Source organism: Camarhynchus parvulus, chromosome 7, assembly GCF_901933205.1.
Source record: "Camarhynchus parvulus chromosome 7, STF_HiC, whole genome shotgun sequence".
In the NCBI taxonomy this organism is placed as follows: Eukaryota; Metazoa; Chordata; class Aves; order Passeriformes; family Thraupidae; genus Camarhynchus; species Camarhynchus parvulus.
In genome coordinates, this window is record NC_044577.1 from 12630689 (window position 1) to 12643864 (window position 13176).

Consider the following 13176-nt stretch of genomic DNA (forward strand, 5'->3'; position numbering starts at 1 on the left):
TCACTAACATCTTTACCTTCTTGGAAATGTGATGCACAGACTTGCTTCACTTAGAAAAAAAAAAAGTCCTTTATCTCTGGAAAATATGCTAGAAATCACATTGAAAAGGTGGCCAAAGGCATCTCCAGACAAAGACAATTGTGTCAAACAGCCTGGGAGACAGGCACTGACTCAGACACTCACCTGTCTTGTAGATCTCATAGCGCAGAGAGAAGCCTGCACCTTGCCGTGCGTAGTCTGAGGTGAACTTGATATAGAGAGAGGGGCCAGAAGAGATGATGGTAGGAGGTGCAATGTTCCCACAGTGCTTGCCCAGCAGGTCTGCCGCTTCGCTGTCCCCATCGCGGATCTCGATGTAGTCGTACCTGCGGAGGCAGGTGAAATGGCAGGGACACCATCTGTCAGGGACATGCCTCAGGATGCCAGGCACAAACAAAAACCACTCTCAGTATCTGCATATTTCACAGAACGTCTTCCAGACAGGTACCTGTGACTCTTATTCACAGCACACCACAGACCCCAAACCACTTTTTCTCTTTTGTCTGACTACGTTTAGGTCCTTTCCTCTGCTGTCATTCATGTCGTTAATTTGTTGTACATACATACGCTCACCTTCACAGCCAACATGCAAAATTTAGAACATGCTTTACCTCCATTTCCACAAAACTCCTTTCGCATGGGAGAAGCTCAGACGCAACTCTCCTGGGGCTGCTCTCCTCCCCTGAGCTCTCTTCTGAAGTGCCATTGTGCTGTTTGGCAGAGCTCACTTTATTCCAGTATCCATGTGGGATTTGGGCAAATACGTACCAAGTGAGACTGTCAGTGGTCAATCCACATGAGCAGGTAGCTCTTCTGTGCACTGATACCACATTGGTCCTTTAGCAAGCATGGCAAGTGCACTCACTTAGCACTTGGACATTAATATTAATCCTCTTCTATTAAGTGCTAATGAAGATTTTCTGTGGATGAGGTAAGAGCTGGGTACCCACACTCATTATTGCTGATCCTGTACACCCTGTAACTGCAACCTGCCTTTGCTAAACCCCACTTGAAGATGTTCCTACTGGCCTGGGTATCTGACTGGTTTGAGGGAGGAATGCATAGGGTTAGAAGAATTGCCTCCTGGTGCAGAGACAAAAGCTTGTTGCAAAGCTTGGCTGGAAGGTGAAACTGCCACAGATCCCTCCATATTTTCTAGGCCATGAGTAGGCAAGGTAGTAGTATCAGGCTCTGTGTGCTGTGAAGAAACAAACAGCTTTTACGTGTACATCTTGTTCTTCAGCTGCTTTCTAACACCCACGTTCTCCCGCCCCTCTCCTCTGTGGCCAGCACGCTGCTATTTACAGAAACTGACCATCTCTCTAGGACTGTTTATTTGCTTTGTATCAACCTGTTTGAACAACATGCTACAGCTCTTCTTAAGGGGCCAGGGAGGAAAAAAGCATTTCCAGGCTGCCAGGAATCTGCCTTTCTTCTTTGTCACAAGATCTTCTGTTTGAGAATGGAGAGTTGAAAGGAGAAGTAGCTTGCTGGATACAGAATGATCCTCATGTGACTCATTCCCGTTCTGCAAAGCACATATCAGCGAGCAACAGCCTCAAAACAAACTTACAGGGACTTAGTGTGCTCCTCCACAAAGAAAGATGGCCCAGACAGCTTTGGTTTCACTCCTTTCTGGGATTAAATCAGGCTGAGAGCCAGAAGCAAAATGCCTGCAGATAAAATCCTGTCTACGCAGGACTGAGCACTCAACTAGCAGCAATTGCCCAGCCTTTAACTTCATTACAGATTCAATTGGCTTGGCCAAGGTGAAATCCAAGCCGTCTTGAGAAATGGCACTGGAAGAGGAAGAGCATTTGGCTTAGCTGGTGTGTGGACACACAGCAATGCAATGAAGATCTGCTCCCTGTGCTCTCGCCTCAGCTCGGCCTAGCCCCTATCACCTTGCGACCCCTTGTTACCCTGACATCAGTCAGCAGCACCCTGCGTGACCCCACTAATGTCCATCATGTGTAGCTTCATCCTACCATCTCTCCAGGGAGGAGGAACATAGAAGGCAGTGTTAGTGCTTCTTCTAAGTAGAATTTTTTCCTCCTTGTTTGTCTGTTTGTTTAAAGTAGTACTGAGCAAACAGCGGGGACATTTTGTTCTCTAAATAACTGCTTGGTTTCAGTGTGCTTGCAGCCCTTCCACATCTGAAGAGCACATCTGTGCTGCAGAACTACTGGCTACTAGTGAAATTGTGAATATGTGGCAAAAAATTAATTTGGCAAAAACATGAATGTTGGCAAAACACAGTTAGTGGAGTGGACTGTAAAAGCTGCCATTTACATGCACAGGCAGAGGTTAGCTGCATCCCAGGGAATCACATCTGTTTGTGCCCTCGTGGGGTTGTACCTTGCCAACACAGTACATGGCTTCAGCTGCTTGACTGCAATGATCACAGCTTCTGCTGTGGCCAGCACAACAAATATCCTAGTGCTGTCCACATGGCTCCTCAAGCCACCCAGTTCTGTAGGAGCCCTGGAATTTCAGAAGCAAGTTCTGGACCAAGAAATTTTTGCTTATTGAATGGGTGACAGACTTCCAGTAATATATACAATTAGGGAATATTGCAATCTGCTCATGGGCAATCGGCAAATGGAAAATTAAAAGAATGAATCTAGTAAGTAAATCATCAGGAAATATTTGCCTCTTTAAATTAAGCCCTATTTGGCTTCATTCAAGCATCTAACTTAGCTTTCTCACACTGGAGCTAATCCTGAATAAATCAAATGTTAAAAACAACTGAAAAAAGCCTTTAAGAGAAGGTCAGGAAATAATTTTTTGCCAAATGTAAAATTAATAGAAATGTGTAAGAATTTTCTTCCCTAGTCAAAAAATCTTGGCCCAAGTCCTCTGCTCTGCATGAGGCAAAACCTTTTCTTTGGGTCATATAAACAGTGTGAATTGGAGAAGTACTACACTTGGGAGAAAGCACCAGCCCAGATGAGCAGGAGCCCTTACTTCCTCCCCATCACAGCAATTAAGCTTTAGGCTTTCAAAATGAAACACTAAAGACAGCCAATCAAAACTGTTAAACTTCCAAACTTCAGCAAGAATGCCAGCTAATCCCCACTACAGATTGTTTTGGATCCATGAGCTTTAGGCATGTCCATGCCTTGGCCCTCCATCAAACAGATAAACCCCATTCTCCTCGTTCTGGGTCAAGTTACAATCCAGTTTGGCCAAATCTTTGCTCCTATTTAGCTTAAATATGGTTTCTAGACTTTCTTCTTCCCTTATGAAAAACAAGAAAAAAAATTGGAAGAAAACCCAACCATGCTTTCTACTCTAACCATTTCATTTTCAGATAACTATGGCCTAGGGCAGACTGAGTAGGACACATTTATGCTGCAGTGGTGTTCAAACTGTCTCATACAGTGCCCAGCAATTTGCATTTCACTCATATAACCAAATCCGTTGTTTCAGTCAACATGCATCAACATTCTTGTGGGCTGACCTCTCTGGCATTACCTCCACTGGGAAAGCTGCCATCTCCAAGCACATCTGATGGCCACCTCTCCACACCTAGGCATTGCTCCAATGAGCCAAGCATAAACATGTGAGGGCAGGGTGCAACCTCTGTAACCCATGAGTATAACAGATTGATTAACCAACTCTTCTTTTACAGGGAAGGTGACCACAGTTGGCTGCTCCTCCAATGGCACAATGGCAAGATATTCTGAGCTGCCACTTGAGTGAGAATGCCAGTGAGTTGGTTTGAAACCACCTCAAACTGCTTTTCACCAGGGAGTTTTGAGGCTGGGAGGCAATGCTGAAGTGCTTTTAACTGCCCAGACAATGGAGGCTGAGAAAAAGGAAATACAAGGCTTAGATGGTCTTCTTGAAGTTGTTTAACAGAATTAAATGAAAAATGTACAATGCTTACAAATATTGCTGCATTTTTATTACAGATTTTTCAGTAGAAAGTGCTTTGCTCATGTTAAGAGAGCTTTTATAAACTAATTGTAAAGCACTTCTACAGCCTGTATTATTCATGCTTGTTTGCTTGCCTTTTCCTCCAGTCAACCTCTCTGCTTCCCAGGCTTTCCTTTCTCTTTTTCCCAAGTCACTTTGCTACTGGCTTCCCAAATGAGGTGCAACAAAGGCAAACAAGCCCCAACTGTAGCGATTATGAGAAGACCTCCAGCTTTTCAGTCCTCTTCTGCTGCAAAATAGGCAATCTGCTCCCTGACCACTGAGCTGTGCTCCATGATCCCGTAGGGCTAGGGCAGACCTCCCAGGTGCCAGGCACTGCTGAGCTCCAGAAATGCTACAACCCATGTGGGGAGCAGCAAAGAAAGCCTGTGACATTCCTCTGAGTGCTCCTCTCCAGAGGGACACTCAACACAAACCGTTTAGTGACCCATACTGCTGAACACAAAAACAACAACCCCCTTGACCTTCATCCCCACGTCCCAAGAGATGCTGAGTCCTTCCCCCCTGAAACATGCTTCAAGGGCATTACAGGGACACCAGCTTAGCATAGGGAGAAACATGAATAACAGATTATTCATATGCTCACAGCCATATCACTCGAACTCCAAATACATAAACTTGTGCAAGCCTTGCTTCAAAGCCTAAGGAGGACTGGCCAAGCTCTGACCTAGCTGGCAGCTTTCTCTGTCTCTCTCTAGAGCTATAATTTGAAGTAGGTGAGGGCTTGCACTCAGCAAAGCCCCATTTCCAGTGCTTGCCAGGACTGGAGAGAGAGGCAAGGGTCTAACTTGAACCTCCCCAATGTTTAATTTGGAGCTATTATTTATAGGCGTTTCCATGGGGCTCATGACTGCAGCTGGCAAACAGTAATGATGGGATTCTCACGAGACCCTGGGAGGTAGGAAGGCAGAGAGGAGCCTTCTGCCCCAAGGTCACACAGGAAGTTTGCAGTACGGCCAAGAATAGAAGCCAGTCTTGACTGGAGAGATTATATTCTATTGGAGAAATCTGGCCTAGATAGACAGGGAGACAAATAGGTACAGACTGCATGCCAACAACCCTAAATTTGGGAATGCCCAGGGCTGACTTGAGCCTTCAAGACCTCTGATCTGCTTGAACCATATGTCATTGTGTCTTGAATGCATCTGCTGAAGAGAGGAAGAGAAACTGCAATTACAGTGAAATTCAGCAGGTGTTAATATTCTGCAGGTAGCTGGCCAAGGCCTGTGCTTAGCCACAATGGCAGCTAGTAAATGCAATTGTTCCTCCTTTGAAAAGGTGGTGGGAGGTTTATTTCTCAGAAATTATAAAAAGCATGAGGTTTTATGAACGTTCTCTAAGAACAGACAGTTTCTTAGAAACTAAATAGCAGTAGTAGTATAGAGATAGTTAAGAAATGGTGAACCAGCATCTCTGTGCTTGTGCAATCAAGAGGCAGCTAGAATTGATGTCCATTATGTGCTAGCTGGCTTAGTAGATTTTTCTGTGTCATCACCCATCTTCATGCTCTTTTGTATGCCACCTTCCAACCAAATCCTTATTTCATGGGTGGTTACATTGCGAAAGACAAAAAAAACTTTTCTGTGATGTTTACACAATCTTGAGCAACTGCAGGACATGCCCTTCGAAGGTTAAATTGTTCTAGAAGCTACTGAGGACTTTTAAACGATTTTTTTTTACAGTCATGATAGCAGAGGCAAGCACCACTGTTGTCTGATGAAACAAGAGCAATGAAGTTTGATCTTAGCTGCCAGCCCTTAATCAGAGTAATTAATTATAAATACAGCAGATGAATTGGATTCTCCTTTGACTTGAACTAGTTTTACACATGTGTAACTCATCATTTTAAGGGTAATCACTCCTAATTTATCCTGGTGTGAGAAGAGAATCAGTCCTCATAGACACAGGCTCTGATACGGATTTGTGCACAGAACTAAAAAGCCTGTACCACATCTAGGTTTAGCCAATGAAATGTCCTCTACTCTCAGTGGAAGCAGATTTCTCACACCCAGCTTGGATTAGGTTTAATTGTTCTTCTGCACTGACAACAGAAGTATTTTAAATCACTCTTACTGACTAGACCTGGGCTTTGGGTGTCTGAACAATGCAGAGATGAATCTGATCTCAGTCTGAACCTTTTGGGGACATTTTTGCCTATGCTGAGGCAAAAGATGCTCACAGAGCTTGCCCTTGTTTTGCCCTTATGGAAATAACTGACTCTGGCAACAACAGAGAGAAATGGGCTATAATTGCTCTGAATCTGAAGGGATTTCACTGGATTTCAGTGACTAAAATGGCAAAAACCCAATGGCAGCAGGGGGAGAGCTAGACTGTTGTGGGGGGAGTGGGGGGCGGTGGCACAGGCAAAACTGCTTAGGATTTCTCAGAAGTTTGTTTTGAATTTGTTGCATCCAATTACATCTTGTGTAATCACAGTATTGTGGGGGTTTGTAATCATTCTACTGTGCTTTGGATTATTTTCTTATCTCCTCAAAAAATCTGACCAGAATTTCTGAGAAATGAAAAAAAATCCAGTTATCCAGTTAAAGGGAAAGAAAAAAAATTTAAAAAGGAAAGAGGGAGGGAAAAAGAAAAAATAGAGAAGGAGAGAAAATGACCCTATCAGATTGGAAAACTTCTTCAAAAATCCCTTGAAGACAAAAAATGGAAACTATAAAGAGGCTCTATTTTTTACCCTTCGGGTTGTTGTTTTCATCCACTATAAGCACTGTGGATGGGAAGAGGCTTTCTGCAGTTACTGCTAACTTATGCGGGGGGCTAGGCGGGGGAAAGCAGCCAAAATACTTCGTGCAAAGGGAGGAATAAAACCTAACTGCAAAGTGCTCCTGAGGCAAGTTCTGACTCAGGAGGGAATTTCAGCTCCTGGCATGCTGCTGCCCTCCCCTGAGACTGGAGAGCAAAGGCTCCGCCGTGCTGTGCCGCTCATCCCAGGTGCCTCCCTCAAGCTGTGCTGCGGAAAGGGCCTTGGAGCGGAGACCTGCTCTCATCTGGGGCGTGTCTGGAAAACCGACCGTTATATAAGAAAAGAGATGTGCTAATGTGCACTTAGGGGGTTTTCTGCAGGCTGTTGTTCAGGAGTTACACATGGCTGTTTAATTTTATTTCTGTCTCCAAAACCATCTCTATAAATTCCTCACTCTTCTATTTTTAGCTACAGGGGTCTTTTGTTGCAAGATGTCTTTGGTGTTCACTGGCGAGGGGAGAATCATGATGAAATCAGGAATAAAATATATAAAGCATGCTCAGAATAAGCCCCCTTTCCATGGCATTCTGCCTTCTGTTGCTGCTCTAAGGGAACTGAAGCAACTCACAACCCTTTCATACCCCAAAACGCAGGACACTTGAGAAAATGCATTTGCACTTTTCTCCTTCTGCTACAATCCATCTGTGGAAAAAATTAGACTTTGGTTTCTATGTCATTTTACTGTCACCACTCACAGGCACTTGATCACTAACAGAAAGAAAAAAATAAATATAATAAAAGATAACAACCACAAAAGAAAATTTACTGCCGAAAAGCAGCAGAGCAGGCAGAAGGCAAGGGCAAATGCTCACTTTGATCTCTTTGCAGTGGGGGTACAGATTTCCCTTTTCTGATGGGATCCAGTGCCTGACAGCCCAAGCAATAGGTGGGGACGAGCTTAGGTCAGGCTGTCCAAGTTGTAGGGTGCTGATGAGGATTAGGGAACACTCACATGGCCTCCTGTGCCAGCCTAGTCCCAGAGGAGGGAGTGATGTCCCATCACACCTTGCTGGTGCAGTGTCATCATGGCCTTAGACACAACATGCAGTGAAAAGCAAAAGGAAAGAGTAAAAACTGGGATCAGACGGGGATCAGAGCTTGGTAGCTAGACTTTCCACTATCACTCATTTGCACTGGCTTTTTTTCAGCACAAAACTGAAATAAACACCTCGTTAAGCACCAATTGTATAAAGGAGGTTGTAAGAACAGAGCCCTGACCAGCCCACCCTCACCCTCCTGGCTGTCTACATCCCTCATTAATGATGGATGGTCATCCAGGGACTGGCCTACCATAGCATGACTTTCTGACCCCGCGTTTTCTCAGACACAGCCTGTTCACAGCCCAGATCCTGCCTTAGCTGATGCACAAGTGAGAAAAGCTTTGCTGCCAAGACTGGCCTGCAGCCTCCACTATTTGGGCATTCCCACAGTGGCTGTGCCAGCTTGTAGTAAGAGCTGTTTCTGAGGCAAACAGTGCACCAAATCTGCCTGATCCCTCCTTGCTTACTGCACAGCACAGCATCTCCTACCCCCTTCTCTCCTCACAATATGGGCATTGCAGCTCAATAGCCATCTGAACCAAACGGTGCCAAGTCTGAGCACATCAATGCCTGAGCGAGGGCGAGTGCTGTGCCACACACGTGCCACACCTCACTGTGCATTGGCAGCAGCGGTGACCTCCCACACGGCTCTCTTTGACAGCACGACTATCTGGGGGTGTGGGAGGAATTAGCTGCTGTCAGGGGCTGGTTGGTACCCCTGAGGTGAGCTCAGCCCAGCCCAGGACAGCAGGTCAGAAGGGCAGCCACATCAAGATAGAAGAGGGAGACAGAGGCGAGGGAATGGGATGCTGCATGAGGCTGGTAGGTACCTTTTCTCCTTAAGGTGCTCTGGGAGCAGGGGGATAGGGCTGTCCCTGTTTCTCCCACAAACAAGGACCCTGACACTGCTTTGTTCAGAAAGATTTTCTTTCAAGCAACCCTTGTGTCACCCTCCCGTTCAGCCGTGGCAGTGTGTCTGCTTTGTCCTGCCAGCTCAGCCATGGAGTGTTTACAAGCCTCCCTCACCCTTCCAGGCTCTGGTTCAGCTCCATTGACACTGAAGGCAACAGACTCCTCTCTTGGCGTGTGATGAATCAATTACTTCCTCTGACACTCTATTACTATAGCCCTTACATCTCCAGATTGCAGATGAAAAGACAGGCTGAGAAGGGGGACAGGGAAGGGGAGAGGTCTCCTGAGGTCTCCTTCAATTGAGTTGTTGGACATCTGAAGAAATCCCCATCTGCCATATTTAAAGACAGAGGGATGTTTTGCTCCGGAATGGCAGAAAAATCAGAGGGCTTTCACAAAAGAAAACCTAAGAAATCAAATGGGTCAAAAAACTACAACAAGATGCAGTGAGCATAGATCAATGGTGAGTCAGTCACCTCTGCTGATGGAGATCCCAGACCTTATTCCCACCCATGATTAACAGCCAAACATTGGTATTACCAAAGAGACTGTCATTACACCTTCCTTCTCACTGCAAAATAACAATGTAAATGAAACCTCACACAACACTCACAGAAGAGGAAGGAAGCTGAGCACATGCCTCAAACTCTCGTGCTGCCGGTGGAGAGGGGGGGCACTTCTCCTTGTTGGACATCCATCAACAACCCCAGCTCTGAGGTTTCCCTGGAGGTTTCTAACACGTGGAGCACTTCCCATGCAAACACCCTGCATGCAGCATGGCCTCAGCAGGCACGGGGCTGAGAACAGGGGCTCTCCCGTCACCAGTGGATGAGTACTGCCTGTCTCAGGAAAGCATAGCTCCGCCTCTAAAAGATTCCTCACACACTATCTTCTGTACTGCTGCAAGAAGGTGGGGGCAGTCACATAACACGAGCAGCCGCCCTGCTAGTTTCTGTGCCATTTGTAACAGAATGAAGTGTTTGGCAGAGGATTTCTGCTGTCAGACCCCACTGCTTCAGGCTCTGCTTCTAGGAATTCATTAAACAATAATATCTCCATGTCTGACCCAATATTACTTAAAAACCACACCACACCACACCACAGTACTGTGGTTGCTCACTAAGGCTGCATGTAGATCTCAAGAATTCCTTGGGATTAGCAGTGGGGTGGGGTGAGAAACCAACAGAAAATCCCTAGGTTATTCACTCTTTCTAATGACCTACTGATCTACTCACTAAGCCAGCATAAGGAAGGCTTTCTATGGTGTATTTGAACTAATATATCAAAGACAGTTGCTTAAAACATCCTAGCTGTGATTAGTGGACCATGACTGCTATTAACTTATAAGGAATTCCAGGATCACCAGACTGTGGTTTGCAACATATTATTACCATGCCATTCAATGGTGGTGTGCAGCCGCTTGATTTAAAGGAAATGGAGAACTTGCCTCAGACTAAAACCTAACCTCCCCCAATTCCTTCAAATATGTTCTATGCCAAGCTCTGGCCAAAAGCAACCACAAACTTCTTGTGTTTTTCAGTCTGCTCTTTGCAGTCTGTTCTTTTTATTTTGCATTCATATTTAATTGCAGAATTCACACCCAGCCAGAAAAGACTGAGAATAAAACTGGTCGTCTTCTGCTGCACTCTGACCTACTCCTGTGTGATGCTGCTGCTCAGCAGCCTTTGGAAGGGAGTGTGCTTTGCACTGCTGCTATCTAGACTGGGTTTTATGCCTGCAGATGCCCAGATCTTCTTTTCTTTATAACACAGGGAATTTTAAGTGACTCACCAAGGCAGGAACAATAAATCAATAGCAGGGAAGGGGAAGAACCCAAATCTCACAACTCCCAGAACTGATATTTGCTGGGGAGTCTGCCAGTCCCTTGTTACACCTTGCCAACAGGGATTATATCCATTTAAAAGGCTGCAAGTAGCTAAATCACACAGTTGCTCACTAAAGGGCTAAACTAGCTCCTATGTAAATCAAGGTAAAATCTCACATTTCATTTACTGAGCTTTGCATCTAGTCCTTAACAAAAAAATGGACATTTCTTTAATATCAGTCTAGAACTCCCCTTACATTCACTAAACCTTCAAACTCCTGCATCCAGACAACAAACCCATGATGTAGAAGAGCATTGCTAAGCCCTCTGTACAACACAAAAGAAGTGACCAAGACTCACAGTCCTAGTCCCACAGATATTTATTTTAGGCTTCTGAGACCTGTTTGGGATGAGCCTCTGTGAAGGGTGTCGCCTGGTGTCACATTGTGGGCTGGAGCACTGTTGCAAAGATTGTCAAGGGCCTCAGGCTCTGCTGAAACAGCTGGAGCACCTCAACACTGTGGTTATCAGGCATTCCAGTGGGATTGCTCTACTCCTATCCTACTGCCTCTTCAATGAGCAGGGTCTGCAAAGATGCAAAGGATTTAGAGCTGGAGCTTGCTCAAAAAAGGCACATGTTTCTGACACTTTTAGCTGAATTCTGAACCCACTTAATCAGGAGTCACCACAGCCAGCCCTGTGCTGGCTCCCTCTCCCTTGCTGTGAGGTCCTGTTCCTTCCCTTGCTGGACAGAGAGGCTGACTAAGAAGCGAGTACACCACCACGACTACCAGTTCCTCCTCAACAGCAGGAAGGAGGGGGAGAGGTCTCTGTCTCTAATCCTATTGTTCCCAGTGTCACCAGCTGGCCCTGAATTTGTCATCATGCCAACAGGAAGCAAGGTGCAAAACAAGATTTGACTCCTATGCACCGGATGTTAGTGAGCTGGCGGGTCATAGGAGACCCCATGAGAGTGTATTTGGGGCCACCACCTTCTGCAGAGCCTGGATCGGGTCTGTCCCTCCAGGAAAATGCTCTGAAGCACAGAGGAGCACAGCCACAGAGAAAGCAGAGATGGGAAGCAGAGAAGAGAGATGTGAACAACCTTGAGCTGTTAACTCATGTGGCTGGTCTCATCATCACAGCTAACCCCTTCACTGATGCTCCATTTTGGAAAATGACCCGGGCTTGATGGGAATTATGAACCATACAGCAGATGCTGGATGGAGTTAAAAAACAGTAGAAGCTCATTTGAAGACAAGTTGAGCTGCAGTGTCATGTTACCCAGACTGAATAATTTCCTGTACGTTAGAAATGTTGCTTCTGGCTACCCATGCCACAAATGTATGAGCAAGCAAATGCCTTCCTTAACGTCTCGTCTTTGACTTCCCCTCACTGCAAAGTTAAAGCTCAACTCCCCCAGTACTTCAGGAGATGCAGTCACTTCCCCTTGCATCCTAGCAAAGAACCCCTCCAACCCCTGTCATTCTCTAGTTCTCCAAATGTATCTCTCTTCTCTAAGCATTTTGCCAATCACTAGATGAACTGCATTGTTTCTAAAATGTTTGCTAATAAGCTACTTATGCATACTTTTCAAAGCATTTACTAATTAGCTGTCCATGATTGCTGCCTTGTCTACCCTTAACCCGCACTGATGGAAGGATGGCTTCTCCCAATATTACACTCTTGTTTGAAGGAGATGGCAAGAGAGGCAGGCTGAATGCAGCAGCCTCCAGCTGCCTGCCTGGCTGTGGCTACTGGGTCTGGATGCAGCTCTGCCTGCCACATCAGCTCAAAGGAATTTGAGCCAGTGGCTCTGCGGCTCTCTAGGAAGAATGAAGAGCTGTTTTGTTCCAGTGCCCAGCTTTTTGGATGCTCAGGAGATGGCCATGCTGCCATAAGAGGCCTTCACTGGCTGTCCAAGCTGTACTCTTCGTGCTGTGGCATGTTGCTGCCGGTGTCCCCTGGCCAGCAGGGCTCTGTGAGATGGGTGCTAGGAGTGTGCTGTCCCCCCAGCCAAACCTTGGCTCACTCTGGCCCTCAAGCTGGGAGCAGACGTGTCTCCTCCTGACATGCCTGCCCTGTACCCAGCACACATCAGGATGATTCAACTCTCTTGGCCCCATTAGGGCACTTAGGAGGCCACAGTGACCACTGCATAAATTTCCTCATGATAGTGGCCCCCATTCCTGTTTCTTGAAACCTTCTGGGCTTGACAGTGGGACGCAAAGTCAGGAGGAAGAGCCTGACTGCAGGTCAATTTCCAGTTTGCCATCTCCAGCCTATTTGGAAGTCCCCAGCCTCTGTCTCCAGAAACTTTAGCCAGCGTTTGGCATGTGCCACCAGAGGGGGCTGCGAGCCACGGTAGCGGTCCCCTAACTCCTTCCCAGGCAGGGATCCCACCGACTGCAACCCTGTTGGAGTGTGTGCTGGAAGTGGCTGCAGAAAAATCCACTGGCCGTGGTCTGACTACCAGTCGGGTTTTTTAAAACACTGTTCCTCTGGAGCAGATGTTATGACTCAGCTGGAAGGTCTTCTGCTGGCAGAGGAAGCATGAGCACGTCCACTGCAGCCTGGAGGGAGTGTGCCTCTGCTGCATGTGCATGGCCCAGCCTAACTCTCTGGCAGGGTCAGCTGAGTGTGGCTGGGGGTGG

At 46.3% G+C, this 13176-nt stretch overlaps 1 protein-coding gene across 4 annotated transcripts in view; it reads right to left on the reverse strand.

Moving 5' to 3' along the window:
• Nucleotides 1–13176, reverse strand: part of NRP2 (neuropilin 2) — an 89140-nt gene that overhangs the window by 60068 nt on the left and 15896 nt on the right. For all 4 annotated transcript variants that reach the window (XM_030951805.1, XM_030951804.1, XM_030951808.1 and 1 more), the window contains exon 3: nt 184–365. In XM_030951805.1, the coding sequence (XP_030807665.1) occupies nt 184–365 (182 nt within the window). The remainder of the gene's footprint in view (nt 1–183; nt 366–13176) is intronic.